General features: G+C 47.1%; 1 protein-coding gene across 2 annotated transcripts in view; it reads left to right on the forward strand.

Moving 5' to 3' along the window:
• Positions 1-743: 743 nt before the first annotated feature.
• The window catches only part of LOC122390912 (ethanolamine kinase 1-like), a 31665-nt gene continuing 14730 nt past the window's right edge, over positions 744-17678 (forward strand). The window contains exons 1-4 of one of the 2 annotated variants that reach the window (XM_043384365.1): positions 744-1308; positions 1629-1796; positions 2056-2215; positions 2454-2647. In XM_043384365.1, the coding sequence (XP_043240300.1) occupies positions 1147-1308; positions 1629-1796; positions 2056-2215; positions 2454-2647 (684 nt within the window). In that variant the 5' untranslated portion in view covers positions 744-1146. Of the gene's footprint in view, positions 1797-2055; positions 2216-2453; positions 2648-17678 lie in introns of both variants that reach the window. The other variant, XM_043384364.1, reaches the window with a different exon arrangement.

A 17678-nucleotide genomic window follows, 5' to 3' on the forward strand; every position in this document is an offset into this window, starting at 1 on the left:
TGACGTCACGCATGTGGGCGGAGCTATGGGCGGAGCCTAACGCACGCGGCAGTCCAAGCCGCCATATTTGAATTTATATTTTAATAGAATCTTGCCGATATTTTGGGTGAAGTCAATTTATATGGATAGCTTGGTGACAGTTTAGCTATACGAATAATAATTTATTTTGGATGTGCGTATATTCAGCTTGGAATTGCAATTAAAGTTCCGCACCGCATAGATTCGAACTCGGGACCTTTGGAATACTGCGCGGGCACGCTAACCACTACACTACCGCGACCGCGCGGCGGCCGGCGGCAGGGAGGCTGCGGAGACATGAGGGGACATTTTACGCTTTTGTGAAAAAAGCAAAAGATTTAGCGAAAAACACGTAATAGATAACTTGCAGAAAATTGTCTGCTCTTTCAGATAAGATACTTAGGTTTGATATATCTTGTGCAGACTTCATTCTACAGTGCTTCGAAAATCGCTCATTTACATGGGGATTGAACGGGGCTTCGAGACTTGATTCCAAATGACGTCACGAGCTGACGTCACGAAAAGGTAGAATCGCCGGACGACCCTACCTGGTATATAGGGCCTTGCGGACGAACACCGAAATAGGATTTGGTAGCAATTTTTTAAAAGGATTTCCTTCATTAGCAAAAAAAATATTGACCTCGAGTGTGGTTCATTTACTGCGCAACTACTTCATTGCTTCATTTTTAAGAGCTCGCCACCACTAAATTGATGTTGCGGGCCATGAACAATGTATCTCATCTGATCTTAGCTCGTCCTCAAGTTTGACCATAAGCTTTTAACACCGTCTGACTTGGAACTCAGTGTTTGCTGGACTGCTCAAAAATTACTTGTTGGCTTGTGAATCGATTTTGTTGCTATATCTTATCAGTGTGCAATATACTGTGCTGAAAAATGATAAGCTGAATCACTTGAAATTGTGCCTACCGGCCACGCTGCTGCTGCTTCGAATTTGATGATTATATATTGCTAGTTTTTGTCTCACATACCTCATTTCTGAGAGCTGTCCTGGGTACAAGAGTTGTCAAATTTGTTTTGATTCAGATTGAAAGCTTTAGCTTTCATATCCATTGATCACATCACAGTTACGTATGCTGGACACCTAATTGTAATGGAACGTTATATTAAATGACCATCCTTCAAAGCCATTATGCATTAGCCATGATGCAAACGGGTAGAAGTATGGCATTTTTGGTGAAACTGCAATCTAAAAACATCAAACATATCAGATCTTGTTTGTCAAGTCTTGCGTCAGTGCTCAATAATTCCCTCTGCAAGCAACATCAGCATGTAGGTTTGGAACATTTTTGTTTATGCCTTGCAGCCAGTTCCCACATTTGTAAAATTGCCTTGTTTTTTTGTATGAGTTGACCAGCACTGCTACCTGAAAAAAACATGAACTAATAGTTAATAAGCATTGCTGTGGGTCAGGATAATTAATTACTTCTAAAGCTAGTTTGAAACATCTACAGTAGTTTTACTGGCCTGTCTATTCTGCTGAGTGCTCATCCATCATCCAGAGTTGAATAAAACCTTGCTTTGCCACTCAGTTTTCATTGTATGGCCTGGAAGGTCTCTCTCTGGTATCAATTATTGTTCCATTCCTACAGCAGCTACAGAATGGTGGTTTGGATCTTGAGAGGATCAGTGGCCTTCCCATTGTCCACCACCCTGGCTATGTGTGCCAGCTGCCTGCTGGGCACAGCTTTCCAATGGCAAAGTTCAACATGATCTTTGATCTGTTGGTGAAAGATGGAGTAATTGACAGCTGCAAACAGGTGTGTTTACCAGCATTCAGGTTGTAAATAGGTGGTAAATAGGTGTGCAGAAAGGGTCATTTGTTGTTACATTGCTGTTGAACAATGTGTGTGATGGTATAGAAAACTCTTCTTTTAGGGTCATAGGTATAGAGACATGATCTTCTACCCTGCCAAAAGGCAAAAGGAATGTTTTTATGAACAACTTTGATAGGTAGGTATTTGGCATTCTAAGTAAAAAATTACAGAGCCTCTGCACACCCTCCCAATGTTTCCACAGCTGCTTACACCAGAAGCTGTGTCCCGGGAGGTGGCGTGCCTTGTCCACTCTGAGGAGTATGTGGACAAGTTCTTCAATGGACACACTACCAGCCAGGAGCAGAGGGTTACCGGTATCCCGTGGTCGCCGGGCCTAGTCTCCAGGGTTCGATATGAAACCGGTAAGCTGCCGGTTTCCCGCTTCCCAGTGGAGACTATCCTAGTTATGATGAATGAAGATGGTTTATTTCAGATGTGAATGCTCGTCTAAAATGTGTGATATTGTTCTGCAGTCATAATCGTCACTAAGTATGACTGCCTAATGATGGTGTGACGATCACCGGTCGCTAAGTGCAGATATTCCCCGACACGTTTGTCGTTAGACAGAGATCTCACGACGCTCCCCGTCCCGTCCGCCAGGTGGGACGGTGCAGGCGGCGCGCGCGGCGCTGCAGCGTGGTCTGGCGTGCAGTACCGCCGGCGGCACGCACCACGCCTTCCCCGGCCACGGCTCGGGCTACTGTTTCCTAAACGACCTGGCGGTGGCAGCCCGACTGCTGGGCGCCGGCGACGACCCCCGGCGGGTGCTCATCGTCGACCTCGACGTCCACCAGGTGAGGAGTCGTCGATGACCTCAGCTGACTGCCACATTGGGCGCTAGTGTCAGCACTGACCGAATACTGAATACGTGTCGGTTTCCGATCATCGATAAAACCGCTACCGGTGATTTTTTTATCGTCAATTGTGATCTACCTATGTTATACAGTTACCCTCAATAAAAAATTGGCTTTTTAGATGTTCTGTTTCAGCCAATTGCCAAGCAAATATAAAGCTAAAGAAACCAACTGGAGGAAAACTGACAGCCTTAGCCATCTCCCCTCCTCTGACCGGCAAACATCACCGACACTTGGTGTTTCCCGACACTGACCGAAATCGACAGGGAGACGGCACCGCGGCCATTTTCGCCGGCGATGACCGCGTGTTCACCTTCTCGGTGCACTGCGAGAAGAACTTTCCGCTGAGGAAGCAGCGCTCAGACCTTGATGTCGGCCTGGAGATGCACACGGCAGACGTCGCCTATATGGCAGCACTGCGCAATCATATGGCAGCACTGCTCGACCTCTTCCGGCCAGATTTGGTCCTGTATGACGCCGGCGTTGACCCCCATGTCAACGACGTGCTCGGCAAGCTGGACCTCTCCGATCAAGGTAAGTGTTAGACATACATCCGGGTGCTCTGACATAAGTTATTGTAGGTAAATGTGCAGGATCTAATCCAACTAAGGTGGGGGAAATAGCGCAGTTGGTAACTTTAGGTGAGGAATTAAATCATTGTTGTTATCCCGGATCGTAAAATGAATAACATGAAAACGTAAGTCGTTTTCTCTCTGTGGTGTTTTATCAGCGTATCGCTGGTGTCACTTTTGTTTTTGATTGACGTTGTGATAGCATTAGGTTGACTAGCCCTGCTGTGTTTCGTTGACGGCGGAGCTAGCTGACAAGTGACTGTGTGTCTGACCCCGGCAGGTCTGTTCGACCGTGACTATTTCGTGATGAGCGAGACGGTCCGTCGAGGAATTCCGTGCGCTACCGTGATCGGTGGAGGCTACTCCCGAGACCTCTCCGAACTGGCCCGGAGGCACACGATAGTTCACCGCGCCGCTACCAGGGTGTTCCAGGAGAGACTCGGCTCGTAAAGCCACTGGAGCATGCTCAACTCATCACTGCCTCGACTTACGGCCGCTGTAGGTCGAGGGAGACTCAGTTATAACCTCATCGGACCGTGGCTCGCTGCGCCAAAAGCGCCTTGTGCTGGAAGCTAGTTATATGCGAAGTTCACAAAACCTGCGATCTGAAGATTTGGCTATTATAAATTCGGTCCAAGAGGTTCTGCTAATGTGACGTTATCAAAGTAATCCTAAGTGTGCGATTGTTGCATCAAAACTCGGCACCAAACGCTGCTAATATTTGGGAGCTCTAAAACTTTGAGGTCGGGTGTATGTATTTTGCTTGTGTTATTTTAGATCAGCGTTGTTGAACTCCGTGAGCCTGTTTATCTTACGGAACTGTTTTTTTTTTTTTTGTATTGACAGTTCTCTCATTGTCAGTATGATAACATATAATGCTCCAATATTTTGAACATGTTTGTTATGTGTCTGTTATTTTGTGAGGCTTGTGTGTTAGTAGATGGTATCTGCCACCCAATATGTGCAATAATTGTGACAATTTTCCCTATTTCATAAATGGGATGGGTTTGACATTTACGACCGTAAGGCGTATAGATGACGGCTGTTTATAGATAAGCACGGCTGGAACGGTATCCGAGTCCGGAGTCGGAACTGTGCGTGGTGTGCCTTCTGAAGCTGTTATCACAGCTACTAAACCGCGTACCAGTGTAGTGTTTAATAGAATAAGACGAAGTGTGGTCTATTCCGTGCTTTTTACAAGTGTACATACAAATGATTGCAAAGAGCATGACGTTCGTTGATATTGGCATCAGTGGGTGGTGACTTGAGATCTGAACATTTATTTGGTCACACGAGTTTTGTTTTCAAAATGCTCTGAAGGCCTTTGACCGAGACCTTAGTCCCAGTACCAATGGATAGCCTTCTTATAACGGTAGGTCACTACCTGTTCTTTGCACTAGAGCAGTGGTCGGCTGGTCACTCGGGGTTGTGCCCCCTTTTTAGGCGCCAGGCAGGGCCGTTACCCCCATCTACCAGACCCCATTGCTGTCACAACCAAGTTTACTGAAATTCCATACCTTTCTGGAACTCTTTGGGTATTTCTGCATTTCCAATGCATCAAATTTAAAACATGACACTTCCTCCACAAAGCATTTAGTATATCCCATTTAACCCTCGTACATATAGGGGCGGCGGGTGGTTTTTCGTTAAAAGCTCACGTAAAAGCCGTTGGATCACGACCAAATTGTACCCTCATGCCAATCATTTTTTTCTTAACCTGCCCGAGAATTCCTGAGGCCAGTTTTACCAACAGAAAAATAGCCGCCTGCCGGAGTTTTTGCCTAAAAACCGCTTCACATACGGAGCGTAAGCGCGATGAGCATGTAAGTGGATAGGGTTTTACCGTTTACGTTTACGTTTACGTAATCATTGGCTTCACATACGGAGCGTAAGCGCGATGAGCATGTAAGTGGATAGGGCTTTACCGTTTGCTCGGTAAACCATTGGCGACCTCAAGACCGTATGTGAAGCGGTCTTAAGGCAAACAATTCCGGCAGGCAGCTATTTTTCTGTCGGTAAAACTGTCCTCTGGACCCATAATGATCATTGGCCATGAGCTTTTTCTGGAGGTCATCTTGAGCCATAAAATCTCACTTCAAGAAGTTATAGCGGGTCCCGATTTTCTCGACACTTGTCTTTGACCTCCTGAATGAGACGAAATGACCAAGGACCTTAAAAATGGGCAGCAGCGGCTTCCTATAGTCACGGGTAATACGCTCGTTTTTTTATGCACAGCTCCATCTCAGAGTCCGAGAGGCCGCGGGGGTCCGATCGGCTCCTCCCCCTTACGTTAGCGGCTGTGGAAACGCCAACAGACGGGCGACGGTTAAAAATTGCAGCTGCTTTTGTACGACTGTACGGAGGGGTGAGATGGTGAGGCGAGCAGCTACGTGAAAATTGGTATCTAATCAATGTGTGCATGCCTTTGACCTGGGCTAATCTTTGAGCCCTGGGATGCAACAGTCACGATGGTTCCATCAATGGAGCCACTAACTCTAAAAAGATAGGTTTTCTCAGAATCCCTTATTACCTCCACCGAAAGGGCTCCATTACCCCCAAAGGGGGCATGCCCCACCATTTGCCGACCCCTGCACTAGAGCGTTCGGGGTCAACTTTTGAAATTTGAGATTGAAGGGGAACCTATTGAAAAGAAAATAAGGAAATGAACTATAAGGCAAGGCCTACAAGGCACGTTCATTACAATAACGCCACCATTTACATATCGTTGTCCTAGATCTTTTTAATTGCTTGCCGATACCTTTGCTGCTGTATTATATTTCCTGCGCACCTTAGACGTACGTTTCTATGTTCGTTCTTTCCTCATTTCAGCTTTTGCTATCCCAATCAGCGAATCAACTATGTAACGGAAGTTGGCACAGATTCAGCACAGATTCAGCACAGCACAGATTCGGTAGGGGGAAAAAAGGCCCCGGTAGAGGGAAACCTTTATGACCCGTTTTTCCCTAGAAATGACGTCACAAACGGGTAAAAAATCACACCAATCGAAAGCTCTCGTTTACCCAGACCCAGTCCTGCAGGAAAATTTCACTTTTTCCCCATAGGGAAGTTTTTACGGGAAAATCAAAATTTTGGGTCAATGGGGGGTCCCCTCCGATTTCGTTCAAAATCGGCACACGGGTGCCCCACCACCAGACGAGAAACTTTTCCCAAAACGGTCCCCGTTGCATTGACGTTTAAGGCCCGTAAAGCCCCCTAGACTCGTAAAATATCCGTAAAATCGCCTTTGTACGGACCAAAAAGCGGTGCTATGGTTAAAATGGGTATCAATCGAAAGCTCTCGTTTACCCAGACACAGTCCTGCAGGAAAATTTCACTTTTTCCCCATAGGAAAGTTTTTACGGGAAAATCAAAATTTTGGGTCAATGGGGGGTCCCCTCCGATTTCGTTCAAAATCGGCACACGGGTGCCCCACCACAAGACGAGAAACTTTCCCCAAAATGGTCCCCGTTGCATTGACGTTTAAGACCCGTAAAGCCCCCTAGACTCGTAAAATATCCGTAAAATCGCCTTTGTACGGACCAAAAAGTGGTGCTATGGTTAAAATGGGTATCAATCGAAAGCTCTCGTTTACCCAGACACAGTCCTGCAGGAAAATTTCACTTTTTCCCCATAGGAAAGTTTTTACGGGAAAATCAAAATTTTGGGTCAATGGGGGGTCCCCTCTGATTTCGTTCAAAATCGGCACACGGGTGCCCCACCACCAGACGAGAAACTTTCCCCAAAACGGTCCCCGTTGCATTGACGTTTAAGGCCCGTAAAGCCCCCTAGACTCGTAAAATATCCGTAAAATCGCCTTTGTACGGACCAAAAAGTGGTGCAATGGTAAAAATGGGTATCAATCGAAAGCTCTCGTTTACCCAGACACAGTCCTGCAGGAAAATTTCACTTTTTCCCCATAGAAAAGTTTTTACGGGAAAAACAAAATTTTGGGTCAATGGGGGGGTCCCCTCCGATTTCGTTCAAATCGGCACACGGGTGCCCCACCACCAGACGAGAATTTTTCCCCAAAACGGTCCCCGTTGCATTGACGTTTAAGGCCCGTAAAGCCCCCTAGACTCGTAAAATATCCGTAAAATCGCCTTTGTACGGACCAAAAAGTGGTGCTATGGTTAAAATGGATATCAATGGAAAGCACTCGTTTACCCAGACACAGTCCTGCAGGAAAATTTCACTTTTTCCCCATAGGAAAGTTTTTACGGGAAAATCAAAATTTTGGGTCAATGGGGGGTCCCCTCCGATTTCGTTCAAAATCGGCACACGGGTGCCCCACCACCAGACGAGAAACTTTCCCCAATACGGTCCCCGTTGCATTGACGTTTAAGGCCCGTAAAGCCCCCTAGACTCGTAAAATATCCGTAAAATCGCCTTTGTACGGACCAAAAAGTGGTGCTATGGTAAAAATGGGTATCAATCGAAAGCTCTCGTTTCCCCAGACACAGTCCTGCAGGAAAATTTCACTTTTTCCTCATAGGAAAGTTTTTACGGGAAAATCAAAATTTTGGGTCATGGGGGGTCCCCTTCGATTTCGTTCAAAATCGGCACACGGGTGCCCCACCACCAGACGAGAAACTTTCCCCAAAACGGTCCCCGTTGCATTGACGTTTAAGGCCCGTAAAGCCCCCTAGACTCGTAAAATATCCGTAAAATCGCCTTTGTACGGACCAAAAAGTGGTGCTATGGTAAAAATGGGTATCAATCGGAAGCTCTCGTTTACCCAGACACAGTCCTGCAGGAAAATTTCACTTTTTCCCCATAGAAAAGTTTTTACGGGAAAATCAAAATTTTGGGTCAATGGGGGGTCCCCTCCGATTTCGTTCAGAATCAGCACACGGGTGCCCCACCACCAGACGAGAAACTTTCCCCAAAACGGTCCCCGTTGCATTGACGTTTAAGGCCCGTAAAGCCCCCTAGACTCGTAAAATATCCGTAAAATCGCCTTTGTACGGACCAAAAAGTGGTGCTATGGTAAAAATGGGTATCAATCGGAAGCTCTCGTTAACCCAGACACAGTCCTGCAGGAAAATTTCACTTTTCACCCATAGAAAAGTTTTTACGGGAAAATCAAAATTTTGGGTCAATGGGGGGTCCCCTCCGATTTCGTTCAAAATCGGCACACGGGTGCCCCACCACCAGACGAGAAACTTTACCCAAAACGGTCCCCGTTGCATTGACGTTTAAGGCCCGTAAAGCCCCCTAGACTCGTAAAATATCCGTAAAATCGCCTTTGTACGGACCAAAAAGTGGTGCTATGGTAAAAATGGGTATCAATCGAAAGCTCTTGTTTACCCAGACACAGTCCTGCAAGAAAATTTCACTTTTTCCTCATAGAAAAGTTTTTACGGGAAAATCAAAATTTTTTGGTCAATGGGGGGGTCCCCTCCGATTTCGTTCAAAATCGGCACACGGGTGCCCCACCACCAGACGAGAAACTTTCCCCAATACGGTCCCCGTTGCATTGACGTTTAAGGCCCGTAAAGCCCCCTAGACTCGTAAAATATCCGTAAAATCGCCTTTCTACGGACCAAAAAGTGGTGCTATGGTTAAAATGGGTATCAATCGAAAGCTCTCGTTTACCCAGACACAGTCCTGCAGGAAAATTTCACTTTTTCCCCATAGGAAAGTTTTTACGGGAAAATCAAAATTTTGGGTCAAAGGGGGGTCCCCTCCGATTTCGTTCAAAATCGGCACGCGGGTGCTACACCACCAGACGAGAAACTTCCCCCAAAACGGTCCCCGTTGCATTGACGTTTAAGGCCCGTAAAGCCCCCTAGACTCGTAAAATATCCGTAAAATCGCCTTTGTAGGGACCAAAAAGTGGTGCTATGGTTAAAATGGGTATCAATCGAAAGCTGTCGTTAACCCAGACACAGTCCTGCAGGAAAATTTCACTTTTTCCCCATAGGAAAGTTTTTACGGGAAAATCAAAACTTGGGTCAATGGGGGGTCCCCTCCGATTTCGTTCAAAATCGGCACACGGGTGCCCCACCACCAGACGAGAAACATTCCCTAAAACGGTACCCGTTGCATTGACGTTTAAGGCCCGTAAAGCCCCCTAGACTCGTAAAATATCCGTAAAATCGCCTTTGTACGGACAAAAAAGTGGTGCTGGGGTAAAAATGGGGACCGTTTTGGGGAAAGTTTCTCGTCTGGTGGTGGGGCACCCGTGTGCCGATTTTGAACGAAATCGGAGGGGACCCCCCATTGACCCAAAATTTTGACTTTCCCGTAAAAACTTTCCTATGGGGAAAAAGTGAAATGGTTCTGCAGGACTGTGTCTGGGTAAACGAGAGCTTTCGATTGATACCCATTTTATTCATAGCACCACTTTTTGGTCCGTACAAAGGCGATTTTACGGATATTTTACGAGTCTAGGGGGCTTTACGGGCCTTAAACGTCAATGCAACGGGGACTGTTTTGGGGAAAGTTTCTCGTCTGGTGGTGGGGCAGCCGTGTGCCGATTTTGAACGAAATCGGAGGGGACCCCCCCATGGACCCAAAATTTTGATTTTCCCGTAAAAACTTTCCTATGGGGAAAAAGTCAAATTTTCCTGCAAGACTGTGTCAGGGTAAACGAGAGCTGTCGATTGATACCCATTTTAACCATAGCACCACTTTTTGGTCCGTAGAAAGGCGATTTTACGGATATTTTACGAGTCTAGGGGGCTTTACGGGCCTTAAACGTCAATGCAACGGGGACCATTTTGGAGAAAGTTTCTCGTCTGGTGGTGGGGCACCCGTGTGCCGATTTTGAACGAAATCGGAGGGGATCCCCCATTGACCCAAAATTTTGATTTTCCCGTAAAAACTTTCCTATGCGGAAAAAGTGAAATTTTCCTGCAGAACTGTGTCTGGGTAAACGAGAGCTTTCGATTGATACCCATTTAAACCATAGCACCACTTTTTGGTCCGTACAAAGGCGATTTTACGGATATTTTATGAGTCTAGGGGGCTTTACGGGCCTTAAACGTCAATGCAACGGGGACTGTTTTGGGAAAGTTTCTCGTCTGGTGGTGGGGCACCCGTGTGCCGATTTTGAACGAAATCGGAGGGGACCCCCCATTGACCCAAAATTTTGATTTTCCCGTAAAAACTTTTCTATGGGGAAAAGTGAAATTTTCCTGCAGGACTGTGTCTGGGTAAACGAGAGCTTTCGATTGATACCCATTTTCACCATAGCACCACTTTTTGGTCCGTACAAAGGCGATTTTACGGATATTTTACGAGTCTAGGGGGCTTTACGGGCCTTAAACGTCAATGCAACGGGGACTGTTTTGGGGAAAGTTTCTCGTCTGGTGGTGGGGCACCCGTGTGCCGATTTTGAACGAAATCGGAGGGGACCCCCCCATTAACCCAAAATTTTGATTTTCCCGTAAAAACTTTCCTATGGGGAAAAAGTGAAATTTTTCTGCAGGACTGTGTCTGGGTAAACGAGAGCTTTCCATTGATACCCATTTTAACCATAGCACCACTTTTTGGTCCGTACAAAGGCGATTTTACGGATATTTTACGAGTCTAGGGGGCTTTACGGGCCTTAAACGTCAATGCAACGGGGACCGTTTTGGGGAAAGTTTCTCGTCTGGTGGTGGGGCACCCGTGTGCCGATTTTGAACGAAATCGGAGGGGACCCCCCATTGACCCAAAATTTTGATTTTCCCGTAAAAACTTTCCTATGGGGAAAAAGTGAAATTTTCCTGCAGAACTGTGTCTGGGTAAACGAGAGCTTTCGATTGATACCCATTTAAACCATAGCACTACTTTTTGGTCCGTACAAAGGCGATTTTACGGATATTTTATGAGTCTAGGGGGCTTTACGGGCCTTAAACGTCAATGCAACGGGGACCGTTTTGGGGAAAGTTTCTCGTCTGGTGGTGGGGCACCCGTGTGCCGATTTTGAACGAAATCGGAGGGGACCCCCCATTGACCCAAAATTTTGATTTTCCCGTAAAAACTTTTCTATGGGGAAAAAGTGAAATTTTCCTGCAGGACTGTGTCTGGGTAAACGAGAGCTTTCGATTGATACCCATTTTCACCATAGCACCACTTGTTGGTCCGTACAAAGGCGATTTTACGGATATTTTACGAGTCTAGGGGGCTTTACGGGCCTTAAACGTCAATGCAACGGGGACTGTTTTGGGGAAAGTTTCTCGTCTGGTGGTGGGGCACCCGTGTGCCGATTTTGAACGAAATCGGAGGGGACCCCCCATTAACCCAAAATTTCGATTTTCCCGTAAAAACTTTCCTATGGGGAAAAAGTGAAATTTTTCTGCAGGACTGTGTCTGGGTAAACGAGAGCTTTCGTTTGATACCCATTTTAACCATAGCACCACTTTTTGGTCCGTACAAAGGCGATTTTACGGATATTTTACGAGTCTAGGGGGCTTTACGGGCCTTAAACGTCAATGCAACGGGGACCGTTTTGGAGAAAGTTTCTCGTCTGGTGGTGGGGCACCCGTGTGCCGATTTTGATCGAAATCGGAGGGGACCCCCCATTGACCCAAAATTTTGATTTTCCCGTAAAAACTTTTATATGGGGAAAAAGTGAAATTTTCCTGCAGGACTGTGTCTGGGTAAACGAGAGCTTTCGATTGATACCCATTTTTACCATAGCACCACTTTTTGGTCCGTACAAAGGCGATTTTACGGATATTTTACGAGTCTAGGGGGCTTTACGGGCCTTAAACGTCAATGCAACGGGGACCGTTTTGGGGAAAGTTTCTCGTCTGGTGGTGGGGCACCCGTGTGCCGATTTTAAACGAAATCGGAGGGGACCCCCCATTAACCCAAAATTTTGATTTTCCCGTAAAAACTTTCCTATGGGGAAAAAGTGAAATTTTTCTGCAGAACTGTGTCTGGGTAAACGAGAGCTTTCCATTGATACCCATTTTAACCATAGCACCACTTTTTGGTCCGTACAAAGGCGATTTTACGGATATTTTACGAGTCTAGGGGGCTTTACGGGCCTTAAACGTCAATGCAACGGGGACCATTTTGGGGAAAGTTTCTCGTCTGGTGGTGGGGCACCCGTGTGCCGATTTTGAACGAAATCGGAGGGGACCCCCCATTGACCCAAAATTTTGATTTTCCCGTAAAAACTTTCCTATGGGGAAAAAGTGAAATTTTCCTGCAGAACTGTGTCTGGGTAAACGAGAGCTTTCGATTGATACCCATTTAAACCATAGCACCACTTTTTGGTCCGTACAAAGGCGATTTTACGGATATTTTATGAGTCTAGGGGGCTTTACGGGCCTTAAACGTCAATGCAACGGGGACCGTTTTGGGGAAAGTTTTTCGTCTGGTGGTGGGGCACCCGTGTGCCGATTTTGAACGAAATCGGAGGGGACCCCCCATTGACCCAAAATTTTGATTTTCCCGTAAAAACTTTTCTATGGGGAAAAAGTGAAATTTTCCTGTAGGACTGTGTCTGGGTAAACGAGAGCTTTCGATTGATACCCATTTTTACCATAGCACCACTTTTTGGTCCGTACAAAGGCGATTTTACGGATATTTTACGAGTCTAGGGGGCTTTACGGGCCTTAAACGTCAATGCAACGGGGACCGTTTTAGGGAAAGTTTCTCGTCTGGTGGTGGGGCACCCGTGTGCCGATTTTGAACGAAATCGGAGGGGACCCCCCATTGACCCAAAATTTTGATTTTCCCGTAAAAACTTCCCTATGGGAAAAAAGTGAAATTTTCCTGCAGGACTGGGTCTGGGTAAACGAGTGCTTTCGATTGGTGTGGTTTTTTACCCGTTTGTGACGTCATTTCTAGGAAAAAACGGGTCATAAAGGTTTCCCTCTACCGGGGCCTTTTTTCCCCCTACCGAATCTGTGCTGTGCTGAACCTGTGCTGAATCTGTGCCAACTTCCGTTACATGAATCAACTGAAGAAATCGTGAGTTTTGCTCGCGATCAGCTCTGAATAATCATTGGAGAGAGCACAGCTTACTGCGCGACTTATTTTGGTAGGTGGGGTAGATGGTAATTTGTTATTTTTTTTTCTGTTTGCAAAGCCTTTAAGTTATTTGACAAGCAAGCTGAGAAAGGGAAGAAGAAGTGCAAGAGAACGACAAATTGACGCTGGGTCGATAGTTCTGCACGGCAACTGTAAGAATTAATTGTTGAACCTGAATTGCAGCATGATGGGAATAATTAATTAATTATTCAGTCATTTATCAATTGTTATTAATAACAATTGATAAATGACTGCAATTTGAATTGTTGCTAGAGAACTTCATGTTGTGACTTGTGAATTCAATTTGTGCAACGATGGACGATAGTTAAGGATGAATATCTTAAATAAGAACCTCTTGCAGAAGCTGGTCCCATAGCTCGGTAGGTAGGTAGGTACTGGTAGAGCATTGGACTCTGTGTGGTGACTGGTGAGAGCATGTGTTCCCTGTCATAACAGTTCGGGTTTGAAGCACGACAGGTGCTTGACGCTTATGAGCCCCCTGACAAGTAAAGTTGCATTTGTTGGCACTTGGTAGGGCCTTGTCAGGTGAATTCAGATGGCGAAATTCAGTACGAATTCAGTATAGTCAAGCGTGCCCATTTTTGAGAATGCATTTGCATTCCATGTTTGGGAACAAACAAAAAAATATGGGAATGCTATGTAGGCATTATTTAGAACAAGAAGAAGAACCATAAAAAGACGTCCAAAAATTATAAAACGATCGTGAACTGCCTGATATTTGTCTCAATATTGTTGGGAGAGAGTTTGATATTGTTAAGCCCAGCGTAGTTTCAAATTGTTCCCCTCAGAGTCAGAGTCAGAGTCATTTATTAGAATTCTCCTCATGGTGGGTTTTACAAATTCAGTCATTGTACACTGGTAAAAGCATGGTTAAAAATGAGACACATTGCAAGATCTAAAACATTTGGTTTATGACACAGCGCTGGTGATTCACTTGGACCTCTCCGGTGCTATCTAGTCTACCTACGTGTTAATTGGGCGTTCCAGGCGGATGCAGCCCTATAAGTGAAGCTCCGCTGGGTTCTCACTAGTCGGCATCTGGGAAGATCCAGGGTGCTGGCGGCTACTGCTCGAGAGTTGCGCAGTGAGACATCGGCTCTCCGAGTGAACATTGTGGTTATGGCAGGCGGACATTTACCGTTCACTGCTCGCGCCACTAGGGCACGGTCGTGCGTGCGTACCATGTCGTCCACTCTGTGCCAGCCTAGTGCCGCAAGTGTGGGCGAGATGTGCTCTGAGCGGCGCACCCCAGACACCATTCTGGCCGCAAGGTTCAGAGACTTTTGAACTCGTTGGAGGTGGCACTGGGCGGCTCCTCCCCAAACGGACAAGCAGTAATGAATGTGGGGAAGGACATGTGTTTCGACCAGCAGCTTACGTACTTCAGGAGTGAGATGATGACGCACTTTGAAGAGTGATATGGTGATGGCGTTGCACCGCCAAACGACTGCGTCAATATGGGGTTGCCAGGTCAGCTGCTGGTCGAGAAGGACTCCGAGGATTTTCACGGTTTTGGATGGCTGAATGGTTAAGCCGGATAAGATGTGGAAATCGTGGGTTTTTGCCAAGGTTTGTTTGGTGCCAACGGGAGTAAAGGATGTTTTTCTGGGGTTCATCTTCAGGCTGTTCTGCTGGAACCAGGTTTGGAGTTCGGATAAGGATTCTTCGACGCGTGTTTTGAGGCTGGATAGGCCGACGGCAGTGGGAGGGGAGTGGTCGAGGATCTGGGTGTCGTCGGCGTAGGATAATAAGCGGCCGTGGGTAAGGAAGCTGGAGAGGTCGTTGGTCACGAGGAGAAACAGGATCGGACCGAGGATGGATCCCTGGGCTACGCCGTGGGACACGTGGAGAGGGTCGGAGCCACCACCAGTAACCACCTGCCTGCGGTCCTGCCTGCCTGCCCCTATTTCTAAAGCAGTCCACCGTCCGGACCATGTGCCCAAATTTGGGAACGCTTTCGTACACTGGCATTGCCAGCGTTCCTCATTATGGGAACAGCGTACCTACCTATCCAAATTCCAAAACTGGGAACAATTTCACCGACGCCTTTCGCGGGCTGTTTTCATCAACACGCATTACGTCCGACACCTCAACCGCAACAATCATAAGATGACCTTTCCAGCAGCCGGCAGGACGGCCGCTTGCTTCTCCAAAAGTCAAAATCGCCAGGTCTTCTGCGCTCTCACTCCCGTCGATCCCGCAGTGGGCACGCCCCCTCCCCCCCCCCCCTGCAGGATTAAGTACTGCACAACGCTAAGCGATGTTTAGCAAGGTCTTCCGTACCTAAATATCCGCCGTCCGCGCTGAGGGTGGAGGCATGTCAAACACCTGTCTGTTTAAAGGGACCCTCCCACCTATACAAAAGTTAATGAATTGACATAAAAGTGATGTCACATGGACATGGTTCAGTTTGAGCAAAAATGAATGTCTATGAAATTTCGTCTCGATCGGCCCAGTGCAGTGGTTCCTGAGTTATAAAATGACTGTCATAGGCGACAACAGTCATGTGACCTCCCAAGGTCACCAAGGTCACCTGAGGTCACCATATTCGAAAGTCGAAACGGCTGATGAAATCGCAAACGCTGAATCGACTGGTGGTGTTTTCGTCGCGATCGGCCCAGTAATTCTTGAGTTATAGAATGGCTGCAATATGCGACAACGGTCCCGTCATGTGACCCCCCAAGGTCACCGAGGTCACCTGAGGTAACCATATTCGAAACGGCTGACGAAATCGCATACGCTGAATCGACTGGTGGTGTTCTCGTCGCGATCGGCCCAGTAGTTCCTGAGTTATAGAATGGCTGCAATAGGTGAAAACGTAAAGTTGATCTTTCGAGGTCACCGAGGTCGCCTGAGGTCACCATATGCAAATCGGCTGATGAAATTGCACACGCTGAATCGACTGGTGGTGTTTTCGTCGCCATCGGCCTAGTAGTTCCTGAGTTATTGAATGGCTGCAATAGGCGAAAACGGAAAGTTGACCTTTCGAGGTCACCGAGGTCACTTGAGGTCACCATATTCGAAAGTCGAAACGGCTGATAAAATCGTACCCCCTGATTCAAATTGTGTTTTGCTCGTCCCGATCGGTTCAGTGGTTCCTGAGTTAGGAATGGCTGCAAGGGTGGCTGTCGAATAGTGTTGTCCTAACATCAGCCGACTCAAGGCCTAGCTGACAAGTTGTGTTCATCTTGCTTTTTCCGGCTGTGACCTCCATTCTTTCTTTTGCTTTTCCTCCTTGCTCTTTGTTCTCACCATGCACCTGCTGTTCACCAAATGTGTGACACCGACATCGGGCGCCCGGCCTCGCCATCCGCACATCGGTAGTACACAGCCGATAAATACGCGTCCGCTCGCGCCGTAAATACGGGTTCACGTCATGCCGCCCTCTGTTCGACCTCGCCGGGGGCGGCGGCGGCGGGCAGTCGGCTCCGTGCTTGTTTCGCCACCGCAGCAGAGCAGGCAACAGTGGCTCGGCAGTTAGTACGGTGGTGTCCGGACTGCCTCACGCACGGTGCACCAGCTCATACAGCGGAATGGTGAGCGGCGGCGCCGAGCCAGTGAGGGGTGGGTGAGGAGTGGGACGCATAGATGGAGAGCTATCTGAGTCTGACTATAGTCTATACTATAGCAGTGATGAAACTTGCTTGCCGGATTTGTCCGCCGGATTTGTCCGCGATTTGTTTGCCGGATTCGAAATTTGTAGGCCGGATTTGTCCGCCATCTCCCCTTTTGAGCTAAATAATGTGTTTGTTGCGCGCATCGAAAATGTAGTAGGGGAGACCCGGGAGGTATGGGCCGGTTTTGTGAAAAGGCAATTTTCTTTCAGTTGGCGGTGGCTAGACCCGGTTTTTCACTCTGTGTACGTGAAATTGCCTTTCGCCTGCAACGTGTGCCTGATATTAGGCATCTGGGATCAACCATTTTGTCTCGAGATAACTTTCAATAAATCATGCGTTTTTTCGATCCGTTAAAATACACCGGGAGGTATGGGCCATGGCCCGGGAGGTATGGGCCATGGCCCGGGAGGTATGGGCCATGTCCCGGGAGGTATGGGCCATGTCCCGGGAGGCATGGGCCGGTGCCATGTTTCATATTCTTTTCTCGACAATGAGAATAATACTCGTAGCTGGTATCTACCTTGATCTCTCTTAGAGCCCAGGAACCGCATAAGCGGCGAACAGCTTACCTCATGGAGGTCACTTAGGCCCATATGTATTTTGGTAAACTCAATCATGCACCATGAAATAAGATCAATAATATTTTTCTGTTCGAATGAAATTTGAAGTTCAATTTTCGACCTTGCGCGACAAAAATTAAACTTATTGACGGGGACATTCAATTAAAGCATCTTTTTATTTACTTAGGACTAGATGGCATGTTTTGCGCTATAACTTTATGTTTTGATT

Source organism: Amphibalanus amphitrite, unplaced genomic scaffold, assembly GCF_019059575.1.
Source record: "Amphibalanus amphitrite isolate SeventyFive unplaced genomic scaffold, NRLGWU_Aamphi_draft 000414F_arrow, whole genome shotgun sequence".
NCBI lineage: Eukaryota > Metazoa > Arthropoda > Thecostraca > Balanomorpha > Balanidae > Amphibalanus > Amphibalanus amphitrite.